Source organism: Nerophis ophidion, linkage group LG08 (genome assembly GCF_033978795.1).
Source record: "Nerophis ophidion isolate RoL-2023_Sa linkage group LG08, RoL_Noph_v1.0, whole genome shotgun sequence".
Lineage (NCBI taxonomy): Eukaryota > Metazoa > Chordata > Actinopteri > Syngnathiformes > Syngnathidae > Nerophis > Nerophis ophidion.
In genome coordinates, this window is record NC_084618.1 from 21663538 (window position 1) to 21683373 (window position 19836).

Below are 19836 nucleotides of genomic sequence, written 5' to 3' on the forward strand. Positions count from 1 at the left end.
CTAATGAGACTGTTAATTTTTTTAATATATTTTTTATTGTTAAAAAGACTGTTAGAAAGACTACTATGAAGGCTGTTAAAAAGACTGTTAAAAGACTGTTAAAATGATTGCTAAAAAGACTGTTAAAAAGATTGCTAAAAAGATTGCTAAAAAGACTGCCAATAAAACTGTTAAAGATTGCTAAAAAATACTGTTAAAAAGACTGCTAATAAGACTGTTAAAAAGACTACTATGAAGACTGTTTAAAAGACTGTTAAACAGATTGTTAAAAAGATAGCTAAAAAGACTGCTATGAAGACTGTTAAAAATACTGGTAAAAACATTGCTAAAAAGATTGCTAATAACACTGTTAAAGATTGCTAAAAATACTGTTGAAAAGACTGCTAATAAGACTGTTAATTTTTTTATATTTTTTCATTGTTAAAAAGACTGCTAGAAAGACTGCAAGAAAGACTACTACGAAGACTGTTAAAAAGACTGTTGAAATTATTGCTAAAAAGACTGTTAAAAAGACTGTTAAACAGACTGTTAAAAAGACTGCTAAAAAGACTTATATGAAGACTTAAAAAGACTGTTGCTAAAAAATACTGTTAAAAAGACTGCAATGAAGACTGTTAAAAAGACTACTATGAAGACTGTTTAAAAGACTGTTAAAATACTGTTAAAAAGATTGTTAAAAAGATTGCTAAAAAGACTGTTAAAAGATTGCTAAAAAGACTGCTATGAAGACTTAAAAAGACTGTTGCTAAAAAATACTGTTAAAAAGACTGCAATGAAGACTGTTAAAAAGAGTACTATGAAGACTGTTTAAAAGACTGTTAAAAAGACTGTTAAAAATACTGTTAAAAACATTGCTAAAAAAGCTGCTAATAACACTGGTAAAGATTGCTAAAAATACTGTTAAAAAGACTGCTGATAAGACTGTTAATAAGATTGTTAAAAGACTGCTAAAAAGACTGCTAATGAGACTGTTAATTTTTTAAAAATATTTTATTGTTAAAAAGACTGCTAGAAAGACTGGTAGAAAGACTACTATGAAGACTGTTAAAAGACTGTTAAAATGATTGCTAAAAAGACTCCTAAAAAGACTGTTAAAAAGATTGCTAAAAAAGACTGCTAAAAAGACTGCTAATAAAACTGTTAAAAATTGCTAAAAAAAAAAAAATACTGTTAAAAAGACTACTATGAAGACTGTTTAAAAGACTGTTAAAAAGACTGTCAAATAGATTGTTAAAATACTGTTAAAAAAGAGTGCTAAAAAGACTGCTATGAAGACTGTTAAAAAGACTGCTAAAAAGACTGCTAAAAAGACTGTTAAAAAGACTTAAAAAGACTGTTGGTAAAAAATATTGTTAAAAAGACTGCAATGAAGACTGTTAAAAAGACTACTATGAAGACTGTTAAAAAGATTGTTAAAAAGATTGCTAAAAAGACTGTTAAAAAGATTGCTAAAAAGACTGCTATGAAGACTGTTAAAAATACTGTTAAAAACATTGCTAAAAAGGCTGCTAATAACACTGGTAAAGATTGCTAAAAAATACTGTTAAAAAGACTGCTGATAAGACTGTTAAAAAGATTGTTAAAAGACTGCTAAAAAGACTGCTAATAAGACTGTAAATTTTTTTTAAAAATGTTATTGTTAAAAAGACTGCTAGAAAGACTGGTAGAAAGACTACTACGAAGACTGTTAAAAAGACTGTTGAAATTATTGCTAAAAAGACTGTTAAAAAGACTGTTAAACAGACTGTTAAAAAGACTGCTAAAAAGGCTGCTATGAAGACTTAAAAAGACTGTTGCTAAAAAATACTGTTAAAAAGACTGCAATGAAGACTGTTAAAAAGACTACTATGAAGACTGTTTAAAAGACTGTTTAAAAGACTGTTAAAAACATTGCCAAAAAGGCTGCTAATAACACTGGTAAAGATTGCTAAAAATACTGTTAAAAAGACTGCTGATAAGACTGTTAAAAAGATTGTTAAAAGACTGCTAAAAAGACTGCTAATGAGACTGTTAATTTTTTTACATGTTTTTATTGTTAAAAAGACTGCTAAAAAGACTGGTAGAAAGACTACTATGAAGACTGTTAAAAGACTGTTAAAATGATTGCTAAAAAGACTGCTAAAAAGACTGTTAAAAAGATTGCTAAAAAAGACTGCTAAAAAGACTGCTAATAAAATTGTTAAAAATTGCTAAAAAAAAAATACTGTTAAAAAGACTACTATGAAGACTGTTTAAAAGACTGTTAAAAAGACTGTCAAATAGATTGTTAAAAATACTGTTAAAAAGAGTGCTAAAAAGACTGCTATGAAGACTGTTAAAAAGACTGCTAAAAAGACTGTTAAACAGACTTAAAAAGACTGTTGGTAAAAAATATTGTTAAAAAGACTGCAATGAAGACTGTTAAAAAGACTACTATGAAGACTTTAAAAGACTGTTAAAAAGACTGTTAAAAAGATTGTTAAAAAGATTGCTAAAAAGACTGTTAAAAAGATTGCTAAAAAGACTGCTATGAAGACTGTTAAAAATACTGTTAAAAACATTGCTAAAAAAGGCTGCTAATAACACTGGTAAAGATTGCTAAAAAATACTGTTAAAAAGACTGCTGATAAGACTGTTAAAAAGATTGTTAAAAGACTGCTAAAAAGACTACTAATAAGACTGTTGGTAAAAAATACTGTTAAAAAGACTGCAATGAAGACTGTTAAAAAGACTACTATGAAGACTGTTTAAAAGACTGTTAAAATTATTGCTAAAAAGACTGCTAAAAAGACTGCTAAAAAGATTGCTAAAAAGACTGTTGGTAAAAAATACTGTTAAAAAGACTGCAATGAAGATTGTTAAAAAGACTGCTAGAAAGACTGGTAGAAAGACTACTATGAAGATTGTTAAAAGACTGTTAAAATGATTGCTAAAAAGACTGCTAAAAAGATTGCTAAAAAGGCTGTTGGTAAAAAATACTGTTAAAAAGACTGCAATGAAGACTGTTAAAAAGACTACTATGAAGACTGTTTAAAAGACTGCTAAAAAGACTGTTAAAAAGATTGTTAAAAAGATTGCTAAAAAGACTGTTAAAAAGATTGCTAAAAAGACTGCTATGAAGACTGTTAAAAATACTGTTAAAAACATTGCTAAAAAGGCTGCTAATAACACTGGTAAAGATTGCTAAAAAGATTGTTAAAAGACTGCTACTAAGACTGTTAATTTTTTTTAAAAAATTTATTGTTAAAAAGACTGCTAGAAAGACTGGTAGAAAGACTACTATGAAGACTGTTGAAAGACTGTTAAAATGATTGCTAAGAAGTATGCTAAAAAGACTGTTAAAAAGATTGCTAAAAAGACTGCTAATAAAACTGTTAAAAATTGCTAAAAAAAAGAAAATACTGTTAAAAAGACTACTATGAAGACAGTTTAAAAGACTGTTAAAAAGACTGTCAAATAGATTGTTAAAAATACTGTTAAAAAGATTGCTAAAAAGACTGCTATGAAGACTGTTAAAATACTTCAAAAGATTGTTAAAAAGACTGCTAAAAAGACTGTTAAAAAGACTGCAATGAAGACTGTTAAAAAGACTTAAAAAGATTGCTAAAAAGACTGCTATAAAGACTGTTAAAAAGACTGTTAAAAAGTTTGTTAAAAAGACTGCTAAAAAGATTGCTAAAAAAGATTGCTAAAAAAGACTGCTAAAAAAGACTGCTAAAAAGACTGCTAATAAAACTGTTAAAAATTGCTAAAAAAAAAAAAATACTGTTAAAAAGACTACAATGAAGACTGTTTAAAAGACTGTTAAAAAGACTGTCGAATAGATTGTTAAAAATACTGTTAAAAAGATTGCTAAAAAGACTGCTATGAAGACTGTTAAAAAAAACTGTTAAAAAGACTGTTAAAAAGTTTGTTAAAAAGATTGTTAAAAAGACTGCTAAAAAGATTGCTAAAAAAGATTGCTAAAAAAGACTGCTAAAAAAGATTGCTAAAAAGACTGCTAATAAAACTGTTAAAAATTGCTAAAAAAAAAAAAATACTGTTAAAAAGACTACAATGAAGACTGTTTAAAAGACTGTTAAAAAGACTGTCGAATAGATTGTTAAAAATACTGTTAAAAAGATTGCTAAAAAGACTGCTATGAAGACTGTTAAAAAAACTGTTAAAAAGACTGTTAAAAAGTTTGTTAAAAAGATTGTTAAAAAGACTGCTAAAAAGACTGTTAAAAAGATTGCTAAAAAGACTGCTATGAAGACTGTTAAAAAGACTGTTAAAAAGACTTAAAAAGATTGCTAAAAAGACTGCTAAAAAGACTGCTATAAAGACTGTTAAAAAGACTGTTAAAAGACTGCTAAAAAGACTACTAATAAGACTGTTAATTTTTTTTTTAATTGCTAAAAAGACTGCTAAAAAGACTGTAAAAAAGACTACTATGAAGACTGTTAAAAAGTTTGCTAAAAAAGACTGTTAAAAGACTGCTAAAAAGACTACTAATAAGACTGTTAATTTTTTTTTTAATTGCTAAAAAGACTGCTAAAAAGACTGTTAAAAAGACTACTCTGAAGACTGTTGAAAAGTTTGCTAAAAAAGACTGTTAAAAGACTGTTAATAATACTGTCAATTGTTTTTATTTATTGAAACGCCTGCTCTCCATGCGATGCTGACCTCCTGTACCGTGTCTCCCGCCTGTGTAGGTGATCCAGCGCCGGGAGAACGGCTCCGTCAACTTCTTCAGGGCCTGGGAGTCCTACCGCGAGGGATTCGGGAAGATCACCGGCGAACACTGGCTCGGTAAGTGGCGACCACACGCGGTGAAGTTTTGTTGCCTCATTCCTGTGAGAATCCTGTGGGTGACCAAAGCATTAAGGAGTAGGAGTGAGCAGGTAATACTAAATCACCTCCTTGTCTTTAGGACTTATCGGGTCGCTGGTCGCTGTCTTGACTCACTTAGAACTTGAAGTCCTAACCCATAGGGTTCAATATGACGAACCTTTTGCAGCTCTTCTGACAAGGCTGTCCACAAGGTTGCGGGGTGTGTTTATAGGAATTTTCCACCATTCTTCCATTGGTAATATTGGTCGAGAATGCCTGGCTCTCAGTCTTCGCTCTAATTCATCCTAAAGGGGTTCTTTTGGGTTAAGGTCAGGACTCTGTGCAGGCCAGTCAAGTTCATCCACATCCATGTCTTTATGGACCTTGCGCAGTCATGTTGGAAGAGGAAGTCACCTGCTGTGACTGTAATGAATTACCGGACTGGATTTTGAAACATTAAATATAATATATCAGTATATATCCTATACTGTACAAATATTATGTAAATATTACGTATATTTGGTCTATTGTATAGCTGCATTGTCCTTTCCATCGTTTCCATCATTTGGAATTGAGTTATTGTGTGGAACATCCATCCATCCATACATTTTCTACCCTTTGGGGTCGCGGGGGGCGCTAGTGCCTATCTCAGCTACTATTGGGCGGAAGGCGGAGTACACCCTGGACAAGTCGCCACCTCATCGCAGGGCTACTGTGTGGAACAATTTCAGTCAATCAATCAATCAATCAATGTTTATTTATATAGCCCTAAATCACAAGTGTCTCAAAGGGCTGCAAAAGCCACATGGACATCCAAGGTTCAGTGCCCACACAAGGGCAAGGAAAAACTCACAACCCAGTGGGACGTTGATGAGAATGACTATGAGAAACCTTGGAGAGGACCGCAAATGTGGGTAACCACACCCCTACCCCCCACACCCCCTCCCTCTAGGGGAGACCGGATGCAATGGACGTCGAGTGGGTCCGACATAATATTGTGAAAGTCCAGTCCATAGTGGATCTAATGTAATAGTGAGAGTCCAGTCCATGGTGGAAGAAAATAAACGGCAGATCAACTGGTCTAAAAGTCTATTTAAAGGCTAGAGTTCATTGAAATACCACAACAAGTTATATTTAAGAAATGACTATGAGAAACTTTGGAGAGGACCGCAAACGTGGGTAACCACCCCCTCCCCCCCCCCCCTCCCTCTAGGGGAGACCGGATGCAATGGACGTCTAGTGGGTCTGACATAATATTGTGAAAGTCCAGTCCATAGTGAATCTAATGTAATAGTGAGAGTCCAGTCCATAGTGGAAGAAAAGAAACGGCAGATCAACTGGTCTAAAATTCTATTTAAAGGCTAGAGTTCATTGAAATACCACAACAAGTTATATTTAAGAAATGCACACAAAGCAACACTATGGCATGCGCATTTCCCGCGGATATATACTAGGTCGCGTTGCGCCGGCGGACGGCGGGTGCAGGGGTCTTAAACGGTGGCATTGTTGGGTGTGGACACAGATAAGGTTGGGCGTGATTTACCCTGGATAACCTTTTTCGGCTTAGTGTAAACGGGGCCTCACACTATTTGTTGTCTGTGCAGTTCAATGTCTCAATGTATGATTCACTACAATCGGACCCCACAGCACACTGGATTCCAGTTCACTGAAATACCACAACACTGGATATTGTTCAGTCAATCCAAAGCCCTCGACGCAAATCCCATAGGGATAATGGACAAATGGGCAGCGCCTGAGAGCTGCGGCTGGCCACCATGGCCCCGCACTCCCTTCCGCCTGTTGCTCGGTATGTCAAGATGTATGTTGTATTATTTATATGTGCTTTGCTGTGGAGGTTTTTTCTCAAACGGAGCCTTACACTATTTCAGGGGTCGGGAACCGTTTTGTATTTGTTCAGTCAATCCAAAGCCCTCGACGCAAATCCCATAGGGATGATGGACAAATGGGCAGTGCCTGAGAGCTGCGGCCGGCCACCATGGCCCCGCACTCCCTCCCCCCTGTTGCTCGGTATCTCAAGATGTATGTTGTATTATTTATATGTGCTTTGCTGTGGAGGTTTTTTCTCAAACGGAGCCTCACGCTATTTGTTGTCAGTTTAGTTCAATGTCTCTGGAAAGGAAGTAAAACGGTATTAAAAAAACAACAACATCACTGGTAAAAACTGGTTGTATTCCCGACATTGACTTCATGATTCAAGGTGAAAGTGGAGTTGAACTTGTGACTTTCCTCAAAGTTGGCTAAATACCATTCAGACAAGGTTGCTCTGTAAAGAAAAAAAAGAACAACTTACCTTCTAAACTTCACAGCTGCTCATGAGACAACCTTGTTTAGTGCCAAAGTGGTAATTTTGCTCGGGAAAAACAGCCGTCCAAAAAAAAAAAAAAAAAACCTGAGCCTTGCTGAGACGTTGTTTCCTCGGGAAATTTGGCTTCGGCGTCAGCCTTTTTAATGAGCTTTCACAGTTGTGTGTGTCTTTGAACGCTCCCCATCTCAGCTCCGCATCAGTCTGCCGGACTAAATGGAGCCTGAAGACGTTTGTTTCGATGCAGCACACACACACACACAAGTGCTCGGTCACGGTCAAGGTCCTGGACGGGAGATGTCCTCCTCAATCTGTACTTCAGACAAAAAGCACCCGCACTTTGGCGGGGAGTTCATCTTGCTATGCGGGGCGGACTAATGTTTGCAAGGCAGCGTGTGCCGTGGGAGATAACGGCAAAGGGGCGCCGGCACCTTGTCGAGACCGAGGACATTCTTCATTTTGAGAAGGAAAACATAGTCCCCATAAAATACAATAAAAACAATGGGCATGAAATAATCAGTTCCAGGGTCAAACTATGGTCAAAACATACAACTTTGTATTGACTGGTATTGTCAACACGCTGAATGAATACCAAAACAATGTGAAGGTAAGTTGTGTTGCGGATAAAGTTTGTGTTTACTTCCTGTCAGCGCTCTTATTTTGGTACCATTTCCGGCTTGGCTCCCTGAGTGCTGTTTACCCTCACCTGCTGCTGCTTGGCAGCCTGGCCACATTTATGTATGCCTGCCTCGCCCTCCAGTCAGGGCTCAATGATTGCTTTCCTGTCTCCGGTTTCCTGGTTCCTGTTATCCTATTAAAGTCATATTTCATCCGGCAAAAAATCAGAAACAAAGAGATCCAAGACAGATTAGTTTTGTGACACATTCGCCCCGGGTCGTGTTTTCTTAGTTTGGGTTTATTTCCTGTCAGCGCTCTTATTTTGGTACCATTTCCTGCTTGGCTCCCTGAGTGCTGTTTCCCCACACCTTTTTATGCCTGCCTCGCCCTCCAGTCAGGGCTCGATGATTGCTTTCCTGTCTCCTGTTTCCTGATTCCTGTTATCCTGTTAAAGTCATATTTCATGTGGCAAAAAATCAGTAACAAAGAGATCCAAGACCGATTAGTTTTGTCACCATTCACATCAGGTCGTGTTTCCTTGGTTTGTGTTTACTTCCTGTCAGCGCTCTTGTTTTGGTACCATTTCCGGCTTGGCTCCCTGAGTGCTGTTTACCCTCACCTGCTGCTGCTTGGCAGCCTGGCCACACTTATTTATGCCTGCCTCGCCCTCCAGTCAGGGCTCGATGATTGCTTCCCTGTCTCCTGTTTCCTGGTTCCTTTTATCCTATTAAAGTTATATTTCATGTGGCAAAAAATCAGTAACAAAGAGATCCAAGACAAATTAGTTTTTGACTATCCGTCACATTCACGCTGGGTCGTGTTTTCTTAGTTTGTGTTTACTTCGTGTCAGCGCTCTTGTTTTGGTACCATTTCCAGCTTGGCTCCCTGAGTGCTGTTTCCCTACACCTATTTATGCCTGCCTCGCCCTCCAATCAGGGCTCGATGATTGCTTTCCTGTCTCCTGTTTCCTGGTTCCTGTTACCCTATTAAAGTCATATTTCATGTGGCAAAAAAACAGCAACAAAGAGATCCAAGACCGATTAGTTTTGTGACCATTCACATCGGGTCGTGTTTCCTTAGTTTGTGTTTACTTTCTGTCAGCGCTCTTATTTTGGTACATTTCCGGCTTGGCTCCCTGAGTGCTGTTTACCCTCACCTGCTGCTGCTTGGCAGCCTGGCCACACTTATTTATGCCTGCCTCGCCCTCCAGTCAGGGCTCGATGATTGCTTCCCTGTCTCCTGTTTCCTGGTTCCTATTATCCTATTAAAGTCATATTTCATGCGGCAAAAAATCAGTAACAAAGAGATCCAAGACAGATTAGTTTTTGACTACCCATCACATTCACGCCGGGTCGTGTTTCCTTAGTTTGTGTTTATTTCCTGTCAGCGCTCTTATTTTGGTACCATTTCCCGCTTGGCTCCCTGAGTGCTGTTTCCCTACACCTATTTATGCCTGCCTCGCCCTCCAATCAGGGCTCAATTATTGCTTTACTGTCTCCCTTTTCCTGGTTCCTGTTATCCTGTTAAAGTCGTATTTCATGTTGCAAAAAAACAGCAACAAAGAGATCAAAGACCGTTTAGTTTTTTGACTATCTGTCACATTCAAGCTGGGTCATGTTTCCTTAGTTTGTTTTTATTTCCTGTCAGCGCTCTTATTTTGGTACCATTTCCCGCTTGGCTCCCAGAGTTTTGTTTTTCCACACCTATTTATGCCTGCCTCGCCCTCCAATCAGGGCTCAATTATTGCTTTACTGTCTCCCTTTTCCTGGTTCCTGTTATCCTATTAAAGTCGTATTTCATGTTGCAAAAAAACAGCAACAAAGAGATCAAAGACTGTTTAGTTTTTGGAGTATCTGTCACATTCAAGCTGGGTCATGTTTCCTTAGTTTGTGTTTATTTCCTGTCAGCGCTCTTATTTTGGTACCATTTCCCCTGCTTGGCTCCCTGAGTGCTGTTTCCCCACCCCTTTTTATGCCTGCCTCGCCCTCCAGTCAGGGCTCGATGATTGCTTTCCTGTCTCCTGTTTCCTGGTTCCTGTTATCCTATTAAAGTCATATTTCATGTGGCAAAAAATCAGAAACAAAGAGATCCAAGACCGATTAGTTTTGTGACCATTCACATGGGGTCGTGTTTCCTTAGTTTGTGTTTACTTCCTGTCAGCGCTCTTGTTTTGGTACCATTTCCGGCTTGGCTCCCTGAGAGCTGTTTACCCTCACCTGCTGCTGCTTGGCAGCCTGGCCACACTTATTTATGCCTGCCTCGCCCACCAGTCAGGGCTTGATAATTGCTTTGCTGTCTCCTGGTTCCTGTTATCCTATTAAAGTCATATTTCATGTAGCAAAAAATCAGTAACAAAGAGATCCAAGACAAATTAGTTTTTTGACCATCTGTCACATTCAAGCTGGGTCGTGTTTCCTTAGTTTGTGATTATTTCCTGTCAGCGCTCTTATTTTGGTACCATTTCTTGCTTGGCTCCCTGAGTGCTGTTTCCCCACACCTATTTATGCCTGCCTCGCCCTCCAATCAGGGCTCAATTATTGCTTTCCTGTCTCCTGGTTCCTGGTTCCTGTTGTCCTAATAAAATCTTGTTTTCCTGCGCAATGCCTGCCATCTCCGCATCTTGGGGTTCATTACCGTATAGCTCGGTTGGTAGAGCGGTCCAGGGTCGATCCCCGCTTCCGCCATCCTAGTCACGGCCGTTGTGTCCTTGGGCAAGACACTTTACCCAAGTGCTCCCAGTGCCACCCACACTGCTTTAAATTTAACTTAGATATTGGGTTTCACCATGTAAAAGCGCTTTGAGTCACTAGAGAAAAGCGCTATATAAATATAATTCACTTCAATTCACTTCACAATAGTAATAATTATAATGGATTACATTTTATAAGGCGCTTTTCTATTATTAGATACTCAAAGCGCTCACAGAGAAGTGGGAACCCATCATTCATTCACACCTGGTGGTGGTAAGCTACATTTTTCTGCCCTGGGGTAGACTGACGGGAGCGAGGCTAACAGTTTGCGCCTACGGTCCCTCCGACCACCACCTATCAGTCATTCATCATTCATTCATTCACCAGTGTGAGCGGCACCGGGGGCAAGGGTGAAGTGTCTTGCCCAAGGACACAACAGCAGCGATTCAGATGTCATGGGACGGGGCGCGAATATGCAACCCATTACGCCTTATCGCCCCTAAATAACAGTAATGCTAATACAGGAATTACCATTTGTCAGGTTCAAACACTGATGATATTTATTAAACAGACAAGAAGCAAGGAATCATGCAGAGACAGTTTAATTTAGCTCATGAGGAGAACGCATGGCGCTGCACACTTAGTCACAGTCTCGCCCTACCGCTCTAAGGCACAGCTCCCGCGGCCCTCTATTTATTCAGGATTTTTCCCACTGAGGCCGTCTCTAAAAGGAGTGGCCACATACATCATGCAAAGCAGGTCCAGGACGCACAATACGTGACGGAATGTGCTGGGAGGGGCCTTGTGATTTCGCCTTGCCTCTGCTTCGTCTGCGTGCTGTCGTCTTATCTCCGTTGAGGTCCAAAACACAGGCCACCCCTCGGACAACAAGTTTTTTGTCCTTGCACAGATAGAAAACGTGCAGCTTAAGCACAATAGCTAATAACTGTAACTAAAGTTAAATGATAATATAAATGTGATTATTCTGAACAGACTACTTACCACCGTCCAGTTGAAAACCGAAGAACAGATCACTCGTGTAAGCATGTGGAGTCTCAATCCTTTACAAAAAGGTGTTTGGATTAAAAAAAAAAAACTGTTCAAGTGAGTCCAGGCTTGTATTTCTCTCCTCAGCAGCGTTCTGTGCCTTAGATGAGTTTGACAAGCCGTGCATGACGGCGCTTCAGTGGCCTTTGTTGTTATCGTGTAAGCCAGTCAGTCTCTCTCTGTAGATCCGAGGCCACTACCAGGAAAATAAACAAGAAGAAGAAGAAAAACGGAGTATCCGGGCAGATCTGTGAAAGAACTTGTGCAAAGAGAGAGAAAAAAACCCGACCTTTGAAGAGAACCTGAACGAGGCAGCGGGGCGACTTTCCTTTTTCCTCGGCTTTTGTTTCTCACTCGGGGTCTGCTATTGTCTCGTCACCCCCGTCATCGATTGCCCTCCGGGCAAAATATGAAAAATGGATTCAGGCTCGCCTGCGGTCTGCAGAGGAACTTTTCTGCGTGCAGCTACCGCCTCCGGACTAATATCGCTCAGCCGTGTTCACCACCGTTTTTTGGAGACCACGTCCTTATTTCCCTTCTTTGCTCTTCACGTTGCTCTTTTAAACGTTGCCATCACTGCCTTCTTCCTGAGGAAAAAGGTTGCCGCCATCTTGTACAAAACTTAAAAACCAGTGAAGTTGACACGTTGTGTAATTTGCAAATAAAAACAGAATACAATGATTTGCAAATCCTTAAGTTGTTCAACAGTCCGGTTTTGGGCTTCATAATGCGCCACACATTTTCAATCTGAGACAGGTCTGGACTACAGGCACGCCAGTCTAGTACCCGCACTCTTCGAAGCCACGCTGTTGTAACACGTGGCTGGGCATTGTCTTGCTGAAATAAGCAGGGGGCGTCCATGATAACGTTGCTTGGATGGCAACATGTGTTTCTCCAAAACCTGTATGTACCTTTCAGCATTAATGGTGCCTTCACAGATGTGTAAGTTACCCATGTCTTGGGCACTAATGCACCCCCATACCATCACAGATGCTGGCTTTTGAACTTTGACCCTAGAATAATTATGATGGTTCTTTTCCTCTTTGTCCACAGTTTCCAAAAACAATTTGAAATGTGGACTCGTCAGACCACAGAACACTCTTCCACTTTGTGTCAGTCCATTTTAGATGAGTTTAGGTCCAGCGAAGCTGGCGGCCTTTCTGGGTGTTGTTGATAAATGGCGTTGGCTTTGCATAGTAGAGTTTTACCTTGGACTTTACAGATGTAGCAAACAAACTGTAGTTACTGACAGTATTTTTCCTGAAGGGTTCCCAACCCCATGTGGTGATATCCTTTACATACTGATGTTGGTTTTTGATGCGGTACCGCCTGAGGGATGGAAGGTCCGTAATATCATCACTTACATGCAGTGATTTCTCCAGATTCTCCGAACCTTTTGATGATATTACGGACCGTAGATGGTGAAATTGGTTGGCATGTTGTGTAATTTTGTGTCAGTCCATCTTAGACCAACTCGGGCCCAAAGAAGCCAGCGGCTTTTCTGGGTGTTGTTGATAAATGGCGTTGGCTTTGCATAGTAGAGTTTTACCTTGCACTTTACAGATGTAGCAAACAAACTGTAGTTACTGACAGTATTTTTCCTGAAGGGTTCCCAAGCCCATTTGGTGATATCCTTTATACACTGATGTCGCTTTTTGATGCGGTACCGCCTGAGGGATCGAAGGTCCGTAATGTCATCGCTTACGTGCAGTGATTTCTCCAGATTCTCCGAACCTTTTGATGGTATTACTGACCGTAGATGGTGAAATTGGTTGGCACGTTGTGTAATTTTGTGTCAGTCCATCTTAGACGAACTTGAGCCCAGTGAAGCCAGCGGCTTTTCTGGGTGTTGTTGATAAATGGCGTTGGCTTTGCATAGTAGAGTTTTAACTTGCACTTTACAGATGTAGCTACCAACTGTAGTTACTAACAGTTTTTTTTCTGAAGTGTCTCCGAGCCCATGTGGTGATATCCTTTACACACTGATGTCGCTTTTTGATGCGGTACCGCCTGAGGGATCGAAGATCCGTAATGTCATCGCTTACGTGCAGTGATTTCTCCAGATTCTCCGAACCTTTTGATGATATTACGGACCGTAGATGGTGAAATTGGTTGGCACATTGTGTAATTTTGTGTCAGTCCATCTTAGACAAACTCGAGCCCAGTGAAGCCGGCGGCTTTTCTGGGTGTTGTTGATAAATTGCGTTGGCTTTGCATAGTAGAGTTTTAACTTGCACTTTACAGATGTAGCGACCAACTGTAATTACGGACAGTGTTTTTTCTGAAGTGTTCCCAAGCCCATGTGCTGATATCCTTTACACACTGATGTCGCTTTTTGATGTGGTACCGCCTGAGGGATCGAAGGTCCGTAATATCATCGCTTACTTGCAGTGATTTCTCCAGATTCTCCGAACCTTTTGATGATATTACGGACCGTAGATGGTGAAATTGGTTGGCATGTTGTGTAATTTTGTGTCAGTCCATCTAAGACGAACTCGGGCCCAAAGAAGCCAGCGGCTTTTCTGGGTGTTGTTGATAAATGGCGTTGGCTTTGCATAGTAGAGTTTTACCTTGCACTTTACAGACGTAGCAAACAAACTGTAGTTACTGACAGTATATTTCCTGAAGGGTTCCCAAGCCCATGTGGTGATATCCTTTACACACTGATGTTGGTTTTTGATGCGGTACCGCCTGAGGGATCCAAGGTCCGTAATATCATCACTTACATGCAGTGATTTCTCCAGATTCTCCGAAACATTCGATGATATTACGGACCGTAGATGGTGAAATTGGTTGGCACGTTGAGTAATTTTGTGTCAATCCATCTTAGACGAACTCGGGCCCAGAGAAGCCAGCAGCTTTTCTGGGTGTTGTTGATAAATGGCGTTGGCTTTGCATAGTAGAGTTTTACCTTGCACTTTACAGATGTAGCAAACAAACTGCAGTTACTGACAGTATTTTTCCTGAAGGGTTCCCAAGCCCATGTGGTGATATCCTTTACACACTGATGTTGTTTTTTGATGCGGTACCGCCTGAGGGATCCAAGGTCCGTAATATCATCACTTACATGCAGTGATTTCTCCAGATTCTCCGAACCTTTCGATGATATAACGGACCGTAGATGGTGAAATTGGTTGGCACGTTGTGTAATTTTGTGTCAGTCCATCTTAGACGAACTCGGGCCCAGAGAAGCCAGTAGCTTTTCTGGGTGTTGTTGATAAAGGGCGTTGCCTTTGCATATTAAAGTTTTAACTTGCACTTTACTTTAACAGTGTTTTTTTCTGAAGTGTTCCCGAGCCCATATGGTGATATCCTTTACACACTGATTTCACTTTTTGATGCAGTATCGCCTGAGGGATCCAAGGTCCGTAATATCATCGCTTACGTGCAGTGATTTCTCCAGACTCTATTTTATGAGATTGTGTTCATGGAGAACCACGTAGAGATTTTTTATTTAATGTTTTTAATCATTTTGGGTTGTTAAGTCGAAATAAACTCTTTTGTAAAGTACATTTGTACAGCCGATATGGGCATCTAGTACATCAACAGTATGATTTGGCTGAGAAGCTGGACGGGACAGAAAAAATAAATAAAATAGAAAAATTATAAAATAAAGGAAAAGATAACAATATTGAATACAAAAAAACAACAAATTAAAAATCAAACAATAAAAATTTACAAAATTAAAAAAATACAAAATTAAAAAAATAATAATAAATTTTAAAAAATTAAAAAAATGCCAAAAAAAATTAAAAAAAATAAAAAATAAAATAATAGTAATAATAAATACAAATTAAAAATAAAATGCAAAAATAAAAAAATTACTAAATAAAAATTAACAAATAAAAAAGTAGCAATAAAGGTTATCCGCCATTGACAAATTGCTGATTTTTCCAGCTGGAAAGACGCGGCACCACATTGTACCCCAGCCCCCCTCGCAGTGAAGTGGGACTTGATAGTGCTGACGCGAGAATGTAATTGACAGCCTTTCACACAAAACGCACCAAAGTTCAGCTCGATGAATCTGTGACCGAGGCGTGATGGATGGGATCGCCCGTGGATTTATTACTGCAGAGCAGCGAGCATGCAGTGAACAGCTCCTGCTGCAAACTTGTTTGGCCTCTCGTCTTGAACTACTTGCTTTTATCTCCGCAGCTGTGCAAGGTGGATTTATGGTGCAAGCTGCGCCGCAATATCACTTTGACACCCCCACCGGCCCCCAGAAGGCGGACAATAGAGGGAATTGGGGGTGACACAATGTCGAGGGGTTATTGACGTCGCACTTTTCAACTAAAGCTCTTTCCATTTAGCGCCTCGTCTTTTTCATTTGTTCTTATTTACCCGTGCCGAGTATTTACATCCCCAGCCAGGCTCGGGATGAGGGGAAAGCGACCAGACAAGACGGAAAACAACCACCCGGAATTGAACGAAACGTCGAGCGGGGAGTGTCAGAGCGCGTTTTGAAAGTTTACTGCACACTTTTACCTTCCTGTGAAAGGTCTTCTGGTCTGTATCCAGCCTTGCTGATTGGAGCCCGTGCTGTGTTCAAGACTGCCGGAAAGCTGAGACTTATCTGACGCGGACTTGAGTATCGCCGACCTCGGCGTGAGTTGACAAAAAAATGGCTGCCAGCCACAATTAGAAAGTCCTTGTTTGTTGTGCATGAAGACATTTTTCAGCTGTGTTTTGTCGGACTTGATCATGTTCCATAATGCAGTTGTCCCTAACCTTTTTGTATCCGCGGACCGGTCAACGCTTAATAATTTGTCCCGCGGCCCGGGCGGGGGGTGGGGGTCCTTTTTTTTTTCTTTTTCTTTTTTTTTTCTTCTTCGTCATGAAAAAGGGATGTTTTTGTCATGAAAAAGGGAGTTTTTTGTGGTTGGTGCACTATTTATAAGTGTATATTGTGTTTTTTATGTTGATTTAATAAATACATTATTTTTTTTATTTTTTTTTTTATAAAAAATTCTTCTGCAGCCCGGTGGTTGGGGACCACTGCCATAATGCACTTTGCAGAAATAACTTGATTTAGCCAGATATCCACACACTCACTCAAGATGTCGATTTCATTACTTTTTTTTACATTGGTGTTACTTAAAATAAAACTGGTTTTGTTGATTTCAATTATATCCAAACATTTCCCAAAAAAAGAACATATATATATATATATATATATATATATATATATATATATATATATATGTATATATATATATATATATATATATATATATATATGTGTGTGTGTGTATATATATGTATATATGTATATATATATATATAAATATGTGTGTGTATATATATATATATATATATATTTGTACATATGTATGTATGTATATATATGGTGGAGGGAGCTGCCATGCAAGGCGCCAACCAGCACCCATCAGGAGCAAGGGTGAAGTGTCTTGCTCAGGACACAACGGACGTGACGAGGTTTGGTTCTAGGTGGGATTTGAACCAGGGACCACTCATATATATATATATATATGCTACATACATACACATCTAAATGCGTGTATGTGTATATACTGTATATATGTGTATATGTATATATGAATGGGTATATTTACATGTATATGTGTGTGTATATCACCATAAATGATTCCCGGGCGCCGGCACCGCTGCTGCCCACTGCTCCCCTCACCTCCCAGGGGGTGAACAAGGGTGATGGGTCAAATGCAGAGAATAATTTTGCCACATCTAGTATGTGTGTGACAATCATTGGTACTTTAACTTCATCTATGTACATATGTATATGTATATATATATGTTTTCTGGGGTGGGGATCAAGTTTTTATGCACCACCGTGTTGGGGGAACTGGGTGAAAAAACAGAGACAGGATTCAAGTTTGTATTTTAAATAAATGTTGTTATTGTATTCATTTATGTATTTTTGAAGAAAAAAGGGTTTAAAGTATAGATGGGATAAGAGCAACACAAGAACGTTCGAAAAACATTTCCGACGGATTTAAAACATTCATGATAAAGTCTAATTTTAGGAAGCAGGGACAGGCGACAGATATCTTTTTTTCTTCTTCTTCTTTTACATTGTATCTATTAAATATGCAATCTGGGCAGTGTCTTGGTTAAAAAATATATATTTTACAGGAAATGTCGCGCACTTATAAGTTTGTTTCCTGTCAACGTAACTGGCACTGATCGGGTGGAATGGCCAACATAAATCAAATGTTTCTGTATTTATTTGTTTTTGTGGAATCCCTATTTGACACAGTCAGGGTGTCAAAAAAACAAAAACAAAAATAGAATGAGTCGCGATTCTTATCCATAACGATCTAGATCATGTTTTGTTTAGTTATGTTCTGTTAGTTTTGGACTCCCTTCGTTCCTGTTTTTTGTGCACTTTTGGTTGTTTTAGTTTCCATGACGACTCATGAGTTCCACCTGCTTCGTGTTTGGATCACGCACCTGCTCTGTTTAGAGACTATTACCTAAGCCTGTTTTTGCCATTTAGTTGCTAATTTTCATAGGATACCGTAGTTCTTGCTGCTCTGTGTTGATCGTTTCATGCCACAGTGCGTGCTGCCCGTTTTCATGCCACAGTATGTATTGTTTGTTCCATGCCATAGTTTATGTTAAGAGTTTAGCTTCTATTTTTCCTGCGTTGAGTTTTTTAGTTTGTTAGCTTCTCGTGTGAACGGCACGCTTTTTTTGAAAAAATAAATATGTTCCTACCTTCACGCCCAGTCCGGGATAGTCCGTTTGCATCCCGGGAGAACAAACCCCGCAGTATGACACAATATATACTGTATTGACACATAATATATGTACAATATATTAAGCTAAAGTTAATGTATCAATGATTGTCACACACCTCTGCATTTGACCCATCTCCTAATTCACTGCCTGGGAGGTGAGGGGAGCAGTGAGCAGCAGTGGTGGCCACGCTCGGGAATCTTTTTTTTTTTGGTGATTTAACCCACCATTCCAACCCTTGTTGCCAAGCGCCAAGCAGGGAGGTAACGGGTCCCTTTTTTTTTTTATAGTCTTTGGTATGACTCGGCCGAGGTTTGAACTCACAGGGCGGACACTCCAACCACTTGGCCCATTGAGTAAATGAACAAGTACATTAATTGTTACAGCTTGTCCCTCATAATGTTTAGAAAATAATAGAATTGGAAAATGATGTTACTGCAGACAAAATTTGAATTAAATACATTTTTTTACTTACTACTAAAAGACAATTTATCTTGTATGTTCACTATTTTATTTAAGGACCTAATTGCAATAATAAACATATGTTTAATGTAACATAAGATTTTTTGGGGTTAAAATAAAGCCAATAATGCCATTTTTTTGTGGTCCCCTCTATTTAAAACAGTAATCGAAAGGTGTCGAAATACATTTTGGTACCGGTACCGGTACCAAACAGTTTAAGAACATTTCTCGAAGTGCAATTGAAAGTAATTTAGGGATTTCAACATCTACGGTCCATGATATCATCAAAGAGAATCTGGAGGAATCACTCCACGTAAGCAACATTGAATGACCTTCGATCCCTCAGATGACACTGTATCAAAAACCGGCATCAATTTCTAAAGGATATCGCCACATGGGCTCAGGAACACTTCAGAGAACCACTGTCACTATATACGGTTTGTCGCTACATCTGTAAGTGCAAGTTAAAGCTCTACTATGCAAAGCAAAAGCCATTTATCAACAACATCCAGAAATGCCGCCGGCTTCTCAGGGCCCGAGATCATCCAAGACGGACTGATGCAAAGTGGATAAGTGTTCTGTGGTCTGACAAGTCCCAATTTCAAATTGTTTTTGGAAATATTCGACATCGTGTCATCTGGACCAAAGGGGAAGCGAACCATCCAGACTGTTATCGACGCAAAGTTCAAAATCCATCATCTGTGATTGTATGGGGGTGCATTAGTGCTCAAGGCATGGGTAACTTACACACCTGTGAAGGCACCATTAATGCTGAAAGGTACATACAGGTTTTGGATTAACATATGCTGCCATCTAAGAACGCCCCTGCTTATTTCAGCAAGACAATGCCAAGCCACGTGTTACAACAGCGTGGTTTCGTAGTAAAAGAGTGCGGTTACTTTCCTGGCCCGCCTGCAGTCCAGACCTGTCTCCCATGGAAAATGTGTGGCGCATTATGAAGCGTAAAATACGACAGCGGAGACCCCGGACTGTTGAACGACTGAAGCTCTACATAAAACAAGAATGGGAAAGAATTCCACTTTCAAAGCTTCAACAATTAGTTTCCTCAGTTCCCAAACGTTTATTGAGTGTTGTTAAAAGAAAAGGTGATGTAACACAGTGGTGAACATGCCCTTTCCCAACTACTTTGGCACGTGTTGCAGCCATGAAATTCTAATTTGAATTTGA

The 19836-nt window shown here is 39.3% G+C and overlaps 1 protein-coding gene across 2 annotated transcripts in view; it reads left to right on the forward strand.

Annotated features, from left to right (window-relative positions):
* The window catches only part of fibcd1b (fibrinogen C domain containing 1b), a 364858-nt gene that overhangs the window by 260691 nt on the left and 84331 nt on the right, over positions 1-19836 (forward strand). For both annotated transcript variants that reach the window (XM_061907987.1, XM_061907988.1), the window contains one exon: positions 4674-4770. In XM_061907987.1, coding sequence (XP_061763971.1) covers positions 4674-4770 — 97 coding nt within the window. The remainder of the gene's footprint in view (positions 1-4673; positions 4771-19836) is intronic.